Below are 16,485 nucleotides of genomic sequence, written 5' to 3'. Positions count from 1 at the left end.
GGTTCAACTCCACATCACCGAAAAAAAAATATTTACATTTTTTTTCTCAAACTTCAAAACATTCAAGACTCCAAATTCCTCTTGTTTTTTGTTGTTTTGTTCCCTCTTTTTTTCCCCCGTTTTTTTTAAACTTCAGGAATGAGAGACATGGAAAAAAGAAAATAAAAAGAAAAGAAAGAAGAGGAAAAATATTCTCTTTGTTTTGAGTTTAAACTGACTTGTACATATTATAAGCAGGTCTGACATCCGAACGCAATTGTGGGACAATATTTTGCGTCATTTTATGAGGTTTCCATTACAACAATGAGCCCTTAATAGTTTGGGTTTTCAGACCTGCAAATAAGTGCAAAACGGTTTAAACTGATTTTTCATAAATAATAATTTAACAAAAATAAAATTCCTTTTATTCATCTCATTGGGGAAATTTGTCTTTAAATGACCCTCATCTTGGCAAAAATTCTAAAACCTGGGACTTTAAATAAGACTGCGAAGTCCCACCCAGCTTTGAGAGTTTTGTCCAAGATGATGGTCATTTAAAACGAACCATATTTGAAGGACGAGTGTTCTGTCGCGAAGTCCCAGCTTTGAGAGTTTTTTCCAAGACAAGGGTCATTTAAAACGAACCATATTTGAAATACGAGTTTTCTAGCCAAATTTTGAAATACCGAGTTTTTCCAGAGTACGGCAGTTAACTGGTCAAAAATCACGATTTTAGACATTAGATCAGAAACTCTTCACCCTCTCCTTACCAGACATTTTCAGGATTATCTCCAAAACTTCACACCCAACTAACACAAAAAAAAAATAGATTTTTTTTATCACTCAAACATAATAGCTTTGAAATGCTTGCGATACATAGTTTCTTTCGCAAAACAAGCTCTACAACACACTGTTAATTTTCTGAAAATTTTTTATGTAAATAAGGAATTTGAATAAGAAAAATGTTGGCTGTATCATAATGAATGTGCCTATTTTCCTATCAGTTGGTAAGGAGAGGGTTAATAACCAGAGGAAAACCTGCCTACTGTTATCACACACAGGGGCGTGGCTATATTGGTTGATTTGGTGCCTGGCACCACATCCATCTTTTAAAAATGAATTAAAGCATTAAAAAAAAAACCCCTGAGAAATGGTATATACCGCCTCTTACTTTTTTGAGTAAGACTTTTCTTTAATTTGTTTTCTTTCTTTTGTATTTACAAATATAGCATGTTTCAAGTCATTTTCTTCTTATTCTGGCATCACCGTATAATTTAAGCATGCCACGCCACCATATTAATCAGGCTCTGCCGCCACAGGTGTCAAAAACCAGAACTCACAAAATTGATTTCATGCTATGGACAAGTCCTTTTTGATTGTGTCCTTGAAGGTTTTTGTCTTACGAAGAAACTCGTTGAGATGTTCGTAATGACATGTTTGTAGACATTAAAGCAGAAACTCTTAACTCACTCAATCCTAATACCGACTATATCCGTAATTTACCCATGTTGCTTTTACCGCCCAGGCCTATTTATTACATTTTTCTGAAACAACTTATAGGCGTATCTAGTATCAAAGGTAAAGTTTTTAGTTTTTGCATGTTGATGGTAGTTGAATAAAACTATGAATGTACATTCTCATTTTAAATACATTTTTCCAATTTTGAAAAGGAGCGAAAATCTATAGGATTGAGTGAGTTAACAGCCAGAGGAAAACCTGCCTTTTATTATCACACACCAAATTAATCCGATCCCGCCACCATCGGGATCAAAAAACTAGAACTCTAATAATTGATTTCATGCTATGGACAAGTCCGATATGATTGTGTCTTTGGAGTTTTTGTCTTGCGGAGTAGCTCGATGAGATGTTCGTAATGACATGTTTGTAGACATTAGAGTAGAAACTCTTATTAGCCAGAGGAAAACCTGCCTTTTATTATCACACACCAAATTAATCCGATTCCGTCACCATCGGGATCAAAAATTAGAACTCTAATAATTGATTTCATGCTATGTATTGTAGAAACTTTTATAACTCAATATTTATCACAATAAAGGTTCACACTGAACGCTCGTTTGTTTCAACGGCCATCTTTTATTTCCTCTAGAACATAACAACCCCTCGATTATCAAAATAATCGATATTAACAATTTCTGTAGTTCTCACTCTACAACAGTATGGACAAGTCCGATATGATAGTGTCCTTGGAGGTGTTGTCTTGCGAAGTAGCTCTATGAGGTGGTCGTAATGGTAATTGTTTCGTGATGATGATGATGATGATGATGATGATGATGATGATGAATATGGCTATGTGGTATGACACTCGCTTTCGGATTGGAAGGTCCTGGGTTCGAGCCCCGCTCGGTGCATAGTTGAGTCCTTGTAAAAGGATCTTTACTCACATTCTTTCACCGTACTTATCTAGCTGTTCCATCCCACAGATAGAGCAGCCACCTACTTCAAATCGCTTCCATTCTTCTCCTCCTCTTCCTCCTCCTCCTCGTCATCATCATTATCTTCTTGCAGATACAACAACCACATACCACACCATCGCCTTCCTCCTCCTCCTTCCCATCCCAATCTTCCTCCTTCTCTCCTCCATCCTCCTCCTCCTCATCTTTCTCATACTTCTCCTCTTTGTCATCATCATCATCATCATCATCATCATCATCATCATCATCATCATCATCATCATCATCATCTCCACATATTCTATCCCACAGATACAACAGCCACATACCTCACCATCGCCTTCCTCCTCCTCCTCCTCTCCCTCCTCCTCCTCCTCTCCCTCCCCATCTTCCTCCTTCCCTTCTCCATCTACCTCTTCCTCCTCCTCCTCAAATTCCTCATTGTCATCATCATCATCATCATCATCATCATCATTGTCATCATCATCATCATCATCATCATCATCATCATCTCCACATATTCTATCCCACAGATACAACAGCCACATACCTCACCATCGCCTTCCTCCTCCTCCTCCTCCTCCTCCTCCTCTCCCTCCCCATCTTCCTCCTTCCCTTCTCCATCTTCCTCCTCCCCCCTCTCAAACTCCTCCTCTTTGTCATCATCATCATCATCATCATCATCATCATCATCATCATCATCATCATCATCATCATCTCCACCTATTCCATCCCACATCATATACAACAGACACATACCCCACCATCGCCTTCCTCCCCCTCCTCCCCCCCCCCCCCCCCCCCCCCCCTCCTCAAACTCCTCATCTTTATGATCACTATCTCCACCTATTCCGTCCCACAGATACAACAGCCACATACGTCACCATCGTATATCCGAGGACAACGGTCTGTACTACCTGAATGGCCAACCCTACCCCTACCTCGACTCCATAGTCCTCTATCATCGCCAACACCGACTCGACAGTCTCAAACTTCAAAAACAGGTCAGAATTTTTTTTTAAATGTCTTTTCCTAATCAAGGAAAAATAATTGCCAAGTACCATTTGTAACCCAACATCTCAAAACGGTATTATGTCGAAATGAACCAGGTGCTAAAATGTCACATTATGGTTAAACTGGTCAAACATATGAATTATATGTAGTTCTCACTCTAAAATATGATATTCATTCTCCTCAATAAAGCATATAAACTCAACTTATGTTTGATATTTCTGGCTACAAATTTAATTTTCAGCATCTTAATCATCCCGACATAATTACCGTTTTGAGACGAGGGGTCACATTTGTGACGCTTCCCCCCAATCCTGTATCACGTTGGGATGGAACAGAATAGAATATAGTAACTCTGTCTTGACCCTCACCACAGATCAGAAATCCAAGAAATCGTAAATACAAAACAGAGCAGTGAAATTTATAAATTGAGCTTTATATAGCGCAATATCCACTAAATGTGCTCAAAGCGCTTTACAAGTGGTCCCTGGCCAACAGAAACATTTAACATGGACAGGACATGACGCCTGTTAGGCGATATTACAATTTTTCGGACAAAGACAACGCTGTTAACGGCCAGGTACTCATTTTACACCTGAGTACGGTGAGAAAATGTGAGTAAAGAGCCTTTTCCAAGGACTCAACTATGCGCCGATCGCGAGGCTCGAACCCAGGACCTTCCGATCCGAAAGCGAGTGTCATACCACTAGACCACATAGCCGCACTATAAATCAAAACAACAAAGATATAAAACATAAAACTGATTTAAATTAAATCTCGAACCACTACGTACAACAGAGAAGAAAGCGTGACAAAGTAACAATATGGCTAGCACTATTCAGTATCTGATTAACAATATTTTGCAAAGGCCTAAGCGATCAAGTTAACACCACATTATATCAGAAATCAAAGAAATCGTAAATACAAAACAGAGCAGTGAAATTTATAAATCAAAACAACAAAGATATAAAACATGAAACTGATTTAAGTAAAATCTCGAACCACTACGTACAACAGAGAAGAAAGCGTGACAAAGTAACAATATTTTGCAAAGTCCTAAGCGATCAAGTTAAATTACCCCTCGGTGATATTCAACAAGATAAGAATAGAAAGTCATCCAAGTTTCTGGTTCCCCACTCAGGAGTGGATGCACACTTGTATTCGTTCATACCATCGACATTAATTAAGACACTGGAATAGTCTCACATCTCTAATGAAAGAAAAATACTTTGGTCTGTGGAATCTTCAAAATCTGAAGTTACAGACTTAAAAGGAAGAAGGAAGAAGAAGAAGAAGAAGAAGAAGAAGAAGAAGAAGAAGAAGAAGAAGAAGAAGAAGAAAGAAGAAGAAGAAGAAGAAGAAGAAGAAGAAGAAGAAGAAGGAGGAGGAGGAGGAGGAGGAGGAGGAGGAGGAGGAGGAGGAGGAGGAGAAATGAAATACATGTTTTCCAGAGAAGGGGGGGGGGGGGCGGGGGGCGAAGTGACCGAGTGGTTAAGACATTGCACTGTGATGCACTGTGATCCGGAAGGCCCCGGGTTCGAGAGCCCCGCTTCAACTACTTTCTTTTGTTTTGTTTTTTCCTTTTTTTTTCTTGAGGGGGGGGGGGGGGGGGTTTATTAACCCACAATTTTGCAGCCTTGGACAACATGGGTGATTCCTGTTGACATCAGACATCCTGTTTGACGGATTATCTGTATTTCTTCATGGAATGCCACGGCGACGGTATCGTATGACGGCATTTAACAGGTTAAAGTCGAATGTCATGCTATATTTAACTGATTGTGGGGATTTCCTGTGTTATCCGGTTCGCCCATTGGTTAATGGGGAATACTGATTGGCTTTTCACAGGGTTGAAATGCTTTGAAGTTGGATTGCATTCTCAGGTGTCGGAATTGCCATTTCCTTCTCTCTCTCTCTCTCTCTCTCTCTCTCTCTCTCTCTATATATATATATATATATATATATATATATATATATATTATATATATATATATATCTCCCTCTCTCTCCCCGTCCTTATTATCTATCTATCTATCGATCGATCGTTCTACCAATCTCTATCCCTCTCTCATTCTCTACATTTCTTTCTTTTTATCTATCCATCTCTACCCCACCCCATCTCACTCTAATCCTCTTTCCATCTCTCGCTCTCTCCATCAATCTACAAATATATTATAAAATACCCATATCAAATTTCTCTTCTTCTTTCTCTTCTCTTCTCTCTCTCTCTCTCTCTCTCTCTCTCTCTCTCTCTCTCTCTCTCTCTGTCTCTCTCTCTCGCTCTCTCTCTCTCTCTCTCTCTTTCCATGTCATGCTTCTTCCACTCTCCTTCATACAATTTCACCCTCTCTATATCTATAAATAACCTATTTTCCAAATATTATACCTCTTTCCAGGCCCAGCTCAGTGCTCGAGTTGTCCGACTTTTCGCCCACAAAATCACCAGTACCAACGGGAACAATGCGTACACCTTAAACAATGAACACACTGTACACACAGTGACACGACAGCAACAACAAACACGGCATCAAATTACCGACAACAACAATCTCAGTAACCACCATCAGACCAACAACAACAACAACAACAATAATAATAATAATAACAACAACAACCATCACCATTATGCCTACGACAACCAAAACTTTCAGTTAGACGACGAGGCTGATGGGGAAGATGAAGGGGAAGAGGTGGGAGAGGAGGAGGAGGTGGTGGAGGAAGAAGTAGTAGTAAAAGAAGAGCAAGGAGAAGAAAAAGAAGGAGACGAGGAAGCAGTGGTAGAAAAAGAAGAGAAAAAAGACAAGACAAAAGTTGTCAGTAATGGTAAAGTTAATGGTGACGTCATCTCTTCGGATAAATTATCACAAATCGAACATCAATCCCGTACCTCTATAGCAAGTCGTTTAAATAATCACCATGGTAACGGTATGGCCATTATAATTCCCGCTTCGAATCAGCTGATTCCCGACGCCATTTCAGACGACGAGAATGAAATTGAAAACGAAAACGAGTCATCGTCCACGCCTAGAAATACAACACCGACTGAAAACGCCATTCAATCTCCGCAGCCGGAAGCTTTTTTCTCCAGTCTTAACAGAAACGAACAAAATTCATCACCAATTTCCCCTACTAAAATTGAGATTTTCGAAGTTACTAAACAAGTAACGACATCGCCTTCGAAAATAAGTACTATATCTGGAACAGCGAATTTACTGCTTTCGCCATCATCAACAAAGTTACTATCCGATTTGACGTCACTTTCTAAAAATAACTCATTTTCCGGAAGTCCTCAATCGCAGTCTTCGCTAACGCCTTCTAAACTCAAGTCAACAGACCATAAAAGAAGTAAGCCTCCAAGAAGAGCGCATACTTTCCTTTCAAACTTATCTCGAAAATCGGACATCGCACAAGACCCGGATCAAAACAGTATAGCGCTTTCTTCGTGGACACAGTTACATCCGGTGAACGGAAGTGCGTTCGGTGACCTTCAAAACGGCAATGTCGGATCTCGAGCTTCTCTCATTTCAATCTCATCGTCTAAAGGGTCTAGAATTATCTATTCTGAACATCTGTGATAAAAATTACATAATAGTTTTTTTGACACTATGTGTTTAAGAAAAATACTAACCAGTTCTGCTTGCCAGATCAATTTTTACAACTCATAGAATTATGTGTAACTTTACAGTTTATAGTCGATTGATCCCAAAATCATTGTCGTCGTAATCATCATCATCATCATCATCATCATCATCATCATCATCATCATCATCATTATTATTATTATTATTATTATTATTATTATTATTATTATTATTATTATTATTATTATTATTATTATTATTATTATTGTGTCTTAAAACATCACCATTGGTGGATATCGGGCACAATGTCGTATTTGAGTAATTTCTGTAAAGCAGAATGCTGACTCTTACGATCTATAATTTCAAGGATAAATTTAAATAACCTTGGCATCAGTCTCTGTGCAACGCCGTAATATGAGCAATAAAGGGTTAATCCTATCGCTCAATTGGATTCAGTAGTCTGATGTCACGCCGCCCGGCAAACGTGGCCATCTTGGTTCTAAACAAAGAAAATCATTACTTTTTATTCTTCATGCTGGCTAGAACTTTTCATATACCTTGTGATCAGAATGTGTAAAGGTCAAAACATGATCAAATTTATGGTTTTTTTCTCCTCTGGATACGCTTTTATGCTCCCCGGAGAACTATTTCATACGGGCGTCTGCCATTGTTCCGATAGTTTAGAGCCAGAGTTACGAAGTTACCATGCGTCATAAGGAAGGAAGTGACGTTACGATTGTTGAAGCGTATTGCAATGGCTTGATATCCTATTGATAGGATGCTAGTCTATCGCAAAGTACTTTCCGCCAGATCTAACACCAATTTCCCCTACTAAAATTGAGACTTTCGAAGTTACTGCTGGGTAGGGTAGACAGGGGGATCAGAGAAATATCTATCTAGACTGCACCTTGGTCCCTTTGCGTGTGAAGCGAGTGCTCTACAAACTGAGCTATCGGGACCCCCGGTGAAAATTAGACCGTATTCTTACAAACCCTCTTCTTACTAAATGTTCTATATTGTGACCCACCGTATCAAAGCGGTATTATGTCGGGATCCACTCGGTAAGGGAAATTGAATTCATAGCCACAAATATCCAACTTGGGTTTAATTTCTGTACGTTATGCTGGAGTATAAAGACTATTTCTTGCATTGCAAAAACTGATAAGCTCCAATTTCTCATCATTCTATCTCTAAATTCATTTCTTGGGGTCTGAATCATCCCGACATAATACCGTTTTGAGACGGAGGGTCACAATTGTTAACATTCATTACGACACAAACGACATCTCTCGTGTTCAGATTTGTTTAACAGACTGTCTTCATCATTTTTAAAAAAATTGAAGAAAAATCTTTTGTCATTATGAACTCATCAATCCTAGCGATTTTTGCGACTTTTCAAAACTGGAAAAAAGTGTATGTATTAAAAATGAGCATGTGCATAGATGGTTTTATTCAACTACCATTAATGTGTAAAAACTAAAATAAATTAGCTTTGATACTCGGCTACGCCTATAATTTGTCTCAGAAAAAAAAATATTATAAATACGCTTGGGGTAATAGTAACCCCGGATATACTTGGGTTATAGATAGTATGCGCTTGGCCAAGAAGCTCATAACATTGCCACCGGAAGTATAACGGACCAACACACAAAACTGTGTGTATCCATGAACGTTTACAGTCATGTTAATACAGTTCAGTGAGCATTACTCATAAACACGGATGGCAAAAAAAAAACAATAACAAAGACCTGAGTGACGTCATCTTCAAACTATGTATAGATAGAATGCGCTTGGCCAAGGAGTTCACAACATTGCCATCCGGAAGTATAACGGACCAACACACAAACTCTGTGTAACCATGAACTTTTATAGTCTGGTTAATACAGTTTAGTGAGAACAACTCACAAACGCGGATGGCTAAAACAATAACAAAGGCCTGAGTGACGTCATCTGCATACTATCTATAGATAGAATGCGCTTGGCCAAGGAGTTCACAACATTGCCATCCGGAAGTATAACGGACCAACACACAAACTCTGTGTAACCATGAACTTTTATAGTCTGGTTAATACAGTTTAGTGAGAACAACTCACAAACGCGGATGGCTAAAACAATAACAAAGGCCTGAGTGACGTCATCTGCATACTATCTATAGATAGAATGCGCTTGGCCAAGGAGTTCACAACATTGCCATCCGGAAGTATAACGGACCAACACACAAACTCTGTGTAACCATGAACTTTCATAGTCTGGTTAATACAGTTTAGTGAGAACAACTCACAAACGCGGATGGCAAAAACAATAACAAAGGCCTGAGTGACGTCATCTGCATACTATCTATAGTCGGTGTTATGGTTGAGTGAGTTAACAAGAACGTAATACTGTTTTGTAAAGCGTGTTTTGCTGAACCGTTATTTCACTCTTCTGTCGTATTTGCTTTGAATTTGAGTTTATACGTTCAATTTAGCAAACGTAATATAAGGAAAATACCAGTATTCAAAGAAATGCAGCAATTTGGAATATATTTAAACTCTGAGGCAAAACATTATAATTCCATTAATTATTTTAAGGAGCTTACAGAGAGTATGCGCTTGGCTAAGAAGCTCACAACATTGCCATCCGGAAATTTAACAGACCAACACACATCACTATGTGTGTAACCATGAACGTTTATAGATAGTATGCGCTTGGCTAAGAAGCTCATAACATTGCCATCCGGAAGTATAACGGACCAACACACAAAGCTGTGTGTATCCATGAACGTTTATAGTCGGGTTAGTACAGTTTAGTGAGAATTACTCATTAACGCGGATGGCAAAACGTAATAACAAAGACCTGAGTGACGTCATTTTCGAACTATCTATAGTCTGGTTAATACAGTTTAGTGAGAATTACTCATTAACGCGGATGGCAAAAAGTAATAACAAAGACCCGAGTGACGTCAACTTCATTCTATGTACTGGCACAACATATAAGTTGATTATGATGAATAATGTACCGTGACATTCGGTATTATTTGCAATTTGTATATTAATTCATTGAAACGTTTGTAGATTTAAGTACAAGCGTTGACACATCAAACAAAATTTGATGGGATAAATTGTACTCCGATACTTGATTATGATATATATATATATATATATATATATATATATATATATATATATATATAAATATATATATAAATATATGTATAATCATTTGTATGTTATATATTTAATACTGAAAAGCTATATTTTGTATCAGGAACTGTCCATATTAACGATGCATTTTGTTTTTATAGTCTTTAAAAATGTTTTCAAAGAGCATTTAAAGGTTTTGATACCCTGAAACGATTCGATCCGATGTGTACACATATGCAGGTCTGACATCTGAACGGAGTTGTGAGCCTAGTTTAACATTGTTGTAAATGGACAATATTTTGCGTAATTTTTTAAAGATTTCCATTACAACAATGAGCCCATAAGAAATTAGGTTATCAGACCTGCAAATAACTGTACGTCGATACGATCTCATAATGAAGAGAAAGTTTAGTTATGCGGCTATGGCGTCTCATGGTATGACACTCGCAATGAGAAACGCATAGTTGAGTCCTTGGAAAAAAATCTTTACAATCATTCTCTCACCGAACTCGGGTGTAAAAAGAGTGAGTACTTGGCCATGAAAAGCATTTTCTCTGTCGGAGAAACCCTCAAAATAACAACAGTATCGCCTAACACAGGCGCCGTCATGTTTCGTCCTACGTGTTACGTGTTGCTTTTGGCTAAAGACCCCTTGTAACACACTTTGAACACTTAAAAAAACACAAAAAACTAGAGCTTTTATATAGCGCAATATCCACTAAATGTGCTCAATGCGCTTTACAAAGAGTCCCTGACGAACAGCAACACGTAACATGAAGAACGAGACATGACGCCTGTTAGACGATATTACAATTTTTCCGACAGAAACAACACTGTTAACAGCCAAGTACTCATTTTACACCTGAGTACGGTGAGAGAATGTGAGTAAGGAGTCTTTTTCAAGGACTCAACTATGCGCTGAGCGAGGCTCGAACCCAGGACCTTCCGATCCGAAAGCGAGTGTCACACCACGAGACCACATAGCCGCACATGATATTATTAGATATTGCGCTTTATAAATGCTGTCGTGATGTTCCTACCTCCCATAGTGGTCAGGGGAGTACATACTGTGTCTTCTATCCCCTTACTGTTTGCCAACATGCTTTCTGTCTTTGTCTTGGAATGAGATTACTTGGTTTTGTCCTGGCCCTGGCCTGAGTCCTAGTTAGGAGGGAAACAGTCAAATGCATAGTTATTGTTTTGGGAGATGATATTTTTTTCCTTGTAAATCATCTCTCTGTTATGTATTATTATATTTGTTATTTTTAATGTATAATGCAAGCATTTGAGTGTGTTCCTCTGTCGGATCTTGCGCTTGTGTCTGGATGAGACTTGTAGGTGATTTCAAACTGAGTACATTGGTGGTATGCTTTTGGAATCTACATCTGATCCCTATTTGTTCTCAGTTCCCCTTTGTCTTACTTTTTCTTGGCTGCTTTAATTGTAATTCTAAAACTTGTTGCTATCCCATTTTATTCCTTTTTACTGGCGTTGATATGACCTAAATGTGTTGCAAGCGCCGTAAAACCCTTAAAAACAAACAAACAAAAACAGTTCATTAATTAATGAAAATAATAAATTTCCCTTTATTCATCCCATATGGGAAATTTATCTCTAGGGTCTATCCCAAGGGAAGACTGGAATAACCCAGGCGTCTGCCGCAGCGCAGCACCGCAAAGAGAACCAGGGCGAGGTGACTTGCTCAAGGCCACACAACGCAGCGGCGGGTGATCAAACTCGGTACCTTTCGGGTACGAAGCAAAGACCGTATCGCTGAGCCATGCTGATTATAATCTCTAGTTCTTCGTACCAATTCAAATATTACTTAATCATAATCAAAAATTAAACACACTACATCGACGTGTAACCATAAAAAGTATTCCTTCAGAGCCACTAGGCCCGTGGAGCCGGAGTTTATCCCGGTTTCTATGGCACGAACCGCACAAATCAGCAATTGCTCGCTACCCTTTGGATAGGACTCTAGTCTATCGCAAAGTACTTTCCGCCGGATCTAACAGACTCAGCTCCCCAATCACTGCTGGGTGGACAGGGCGGTTGATCGGGAGAAAAAAAAATCTCGACTGCACCCGGGATTGATCACAGTCCCTTTGCTAATGAAGCGAGTGCTCTACCAACTGAGCTATCGGGACTCCTTGTGACCATAAACGCTTTTGGACAAATTATTTAATTGAATGAACTGTAAACTTATCTCTGTCTGAATTATTAATATATTTTTTAGTAACTTAATTTCATTCTATTTATAACCCCATAACATCAAAGTCTTCCGTTCTCGTTTGTGGTCTTGAGGTATGACACTCGCTTTTGGATCGGAAGGTCCTTGGTTCGAGCCCCGCTCGGCGCATAGTTGAGTCATTGGAAAGGACTCTTTACTCACATTCATTCTCCTCCGTACTCAGGTGTAAAATTAGTACCTGGCCGTTAACAGCATTGTCTTTGTCTGAAAAAAAAATAATTGGAATATCGCCTAACAGGCGTCATGTAAAGTCCTACATGCTAAGTGTTGCTGTTGGCCAGGGGCCCCTAGTAAAGCGCTCTGAGAACGTTTAGTGGATAGTGCGCTATATAAAAGCTCAAGTTTTGTTGCTTTTTTTCTCTATATTTTCATCCTTCAAACTACGACATGGCTTTAAAAAGACAAATGATGTTTGTCTGCATAAGTTCTCTCTCTCTCTCTCTCTCTCTCTCTCTCTCTCTCTCTCTCTCTCTCTCTCTCTCTCTCTCTCCTGGATCGTCTTTTGACCTCCCGTGATGGGCTGGAGGTCAGTTGCTGTGTGTCTTCTATTCTCTCAATATCTGTTTTCTGAGTTGCTGTCTCTGTCTTGGAATGGGATTACTTGGTTTTGTCGTGGCTCTTGCCCCAGAGTCCTTTGAGTGAGAGGGAAATAGTCAAATGTATGGGGATATTTTTTTTTTTTTTGGTGGGGGGGGGGGGGGGGGGGGGAGTGGGGGTGATATTTTTCTCCCTTGTACTTGTAAATCTTCTCCCTGTTATGTACTGTTGTTACACAGTTGTTGGGTTTAGTATATTCCTGGTTTGTAAACATTTGGGTGTATTCCTCTTAGAGAGACCCTGTGTAGGCGTCCGGGTGGGACTTTAGGTGACCTCTCGACTCTCAAACTAAGTACATTAGTGGTATGCTCTTAGAATCCATATATGTTCCACAGTTGAATCAAGTCCCTTTAGTCTTACTTGTATCTTTTATCTCCAATTTTCGTCCTTTTCTGGCGCTGAAAGTGAAATGACCGAAATTTGTTGCTCGCGCCGTAAAACCCTTAATAACAAACAAATTATGTTTTTGTACATTTTCTTGGGTGCTTTTGATTGTAAAGTATGATTTTGTTCTTCAGTTTTTCATTATCCCATTTTCTTCATTTTACTCGCGCTGGCATGGCCTAAATATGTCGCTAGCACCGCGTGTAAAACCTTTATAAGATTTTGAAAATGAAACATTACACGACATAGAATGCTAGAAGCTGTGATAAACAAACAAGTAACACATTTATATTAATAACAACAAGAAATGAACTCAAGAGTGATGGCCGGCGTCGATTTTCAGAGAGAGCTACCCTCTCGCGGCCAGGCGGAGTTGTCGTGACAGTAGGGCCGTGAATTCGTGCCCCCATGGCCGCAGAGTCTTTTTTTTATTCTCTATTGTCTTCTGGCACTTTTCTACTCACTTCATTACTTGTTATTATTAACATAAGTGCCTGCTTCTCTCACTTTTCTGAATATTTATATCAATACTGGTGTGTGTATGTGATCGATGAAAATGTTCAGCAGATAAATAAAATTCCACACCAACGAAAGAGTGAAAATGGAGAGGCTTCGGATGGGAACAATAACAGTAATACAGAAATGAATGGAATGTAAATTTACACCCCATTCATTTTATTTGTTTTCAACGTTTATTTCTGGGTGGGGATCCTGACCTCCCATAGTGGGCAGGGAGGTACATGATGTGTCTTCTATCCCCCCCATACCCGTTTTCCAATTGTTTCCTGTCATTGTCTTGGAATGAGATTACTTAGTTTTGTCCTGGTCCTTGCCGGAGTTCCTTGGCTGGGAGGGAAATAGTCGAATGTATAGTTATAGTTTTGGGAGATGATATTTTTTTCCTTGTAAATCATCTCTGTTATGCATTGTGTTATGTTTAGTTTACTTTATATCATATAATTGGTAAACATTTGAGTGTATTCCTCTTCGTTGGGACCTATGCTTGTGTCTGGATGAGACTTTTAGGTGATCTCAAACTAAGTATTTTGACGGAGTGCTCATGGATCTACATCTGTTCCCTATTTGAACCAATTCCCCTTTGTCTTACCTTTTCTTTTGTGCTTTAATTGTAATTCTAGAATTTTTTACTATCCCAGTTTTCTTCCTTTTTACTGGCGCTGATATGACCTTAATGTGATGCAAGCGCCGTAAAACCCTTAAAAAACAAACAAACAAAAAAATCAACGTTTATTTGTTTATTGTTGTGCTCACGAAGGGTTTATACCCGAAACGTCCATTGCCTGTATTGTTCCCATCCGAAGAACTCTCCATTTTCAGTCTTTCGTTTGTTTCTTGTATTTTCACGATCCCAGACTTCAGGCAGCCCCCACCGCCCTCTAATAAATAACTACACATAAGTTTACGTCAATGTTTGAGAACGTTTCTATTTATTAATTATGATTGAGCACTATAATACATATTATCAGGGGCGGTTGGTCACATTGTATTTAAGGCGGCACAAATCCGAAATACAAAATCAAATTTTATTGGTCTAGTTAATTTAACTTAATTTGACCTACTTTGTATGTGTGTGTGTGTGTGTGTGTGTGTGTGTGTGTGGAGGGGGTATTGCAATTGTTTGCATATGTGCGTGTATTTGTGTGTGCGTGTATGTGTGTGTGTGTGTGTGTGTGTGTGTGTGTTAGAATATTAACGAGACGTACTCACAAAAGAGCATCAATTATCTTGGACAAAACTTGTATGTTAACTTTCATCTGTTCATTATAACGACTCACAGACGCAGCATGTCCTGTTTCCAACTGATTTCTTATATCTACAACGTTGAAAAGTTTATATTTAACAGCATCTGTGACATGGCTATTTGATTCAGAATGTTTCTTCAGTGCCTGAGAGATGTGCGCAATATCACTGAATCCTCTTGTTGTCCGTTATAGCCTACATCACCAAAAATCAAGCAATAACAAAAAATGAAGCGTTTTACGGCTTTCAATGGCAGTAAGCCATTCAACATTTTAAAAATAATCATTATTAAATCGGCGCTGTCTCCTCGGTGTGTTAGAAACTAAGTTAAAAGTCACTGGTTTGTGTGGACCTAAATCTTTCACCACTATTTTCTCTTGAGGTGATAAGTGTCGGAATCGATTTTCAATTAAAAAAATCAACATGATTCATGATTGGTTACAAATTACAGAAATAACTTTTTAAAATAAAATGATTCAAGATAAAAACAGGTAGGTTTCATAAACAATGACAACAGCGATAATACATTTTCTCTGAATACTAACGGTATGACACACAACTTTAGAATAATTGAATCCACATTTAATTCCAAACGCAAAGCACTTGTTTACTTCACACACAATCAGCGACATCTTTATAATTATACTATTATTAGACAATGCACACAATACAAGTTGAGTAGGGATCGTTGGGAGTGTGCGGAGATGGACTCCGTGGGGTCAGGGATTTTTATTTATAGTACCATGGGGCTCTTCTCGGTGCATACTTTGTTTACTGTTCTTTTTGATATTTAATATATATTTAAGCAAAACCAACAATGATAAAATATATATTTATTGCCATTCTCTTCATCCGTATATCTAAGTGAAGCAGAGCCTCTTCTTTCAGTGATAAAACTGATATGGTTTTAATTTATCCCAAGCAGGACCTCAGGGCGTGCATCGCTAGATTGGCCGTCTTGGCCTAATTATTTTAGCAGTGAAAGACAATAATTAGTTGGGGAAGGAGGGTGGAGGGAGATTGGGGAGTGGTAACTAACTTTCTTCAAGGTACAACAGAGTAGGATAAGGACAGGACGGCCAAACGAATACTGGCTCATATAAACAAAAAAAACTTCCCCACCACACCACACCCTCCGTTCATTGTCACCCCGCGCAGGCAACGGGGGAAAGATGAAACGTGCCGATTTGACGCTACCTTCGCGGAGCGACGCACGAGTCATCAAATATTAAATTCAAAACAAAAAGCAGTATGTGCTAAATTTTTAATTTTATCAAAATTTTAAAATTGAAGTTTTTTGTTTGGTTGACATGCTAATCTACGGAAAATATAGGGCGGCACAAAACAACTTCGCTCTATTGACCGACCGCCAGTGCATATTATCA

At 38.8% G+C, this 16,485-nt stretch overlaps 1 protein-coding gene across 1 annotated transcript in view; it reads left to right on the top strand.

Annotated features, from left to right (window-relative positions):
- The window catches only part of LOC144978740 (uncharacterized), a 47,869-nt gene extending 40,748 nt beyond the window's left edge, over window positions 1-7,121 (top strand). Inside the window, exons 4-5 of the mRNA XM_078925172.1 lie at window positions 3,253-3,394; window positions 5,798-7,121. Coding sequence (XP_078781298.1) covers window positions 3,253-3,394; window positions 5,798-6,976 — 1,321 coding nt within the window. The 3' untranslated portion in view covers window positions 6,977-7,121. The remainder of the gene's footprint in view (window positions 1-3,252; window positions 3,395-5,797) is intronic.
- Window positions 7,122-16,485: the final 9,364 nt, after the last annotated feature.

Source organism: Berghia stephanieae, chromosome 8, assembly GCF_034508935.2.
Source record: "Berghia stephanieae isolate SIO BIC M18660-M18661 chromosome 8, UCSD_Bste_1.3, whole genome shotgun sequence".
In the NCBI taxonomy this organism is placed as follows: Eukaryota; Metazoa; Mollusca; class Gastropoda; order Nudibranchia; family Aeolidiidae; genus Berghia; species Berghia stephanieae.
The sequence above is the reverse complement of the archived record's forward strand: the minus strand, read 5'-3'. Positions and strand labels throughout refer to the sequence as shown.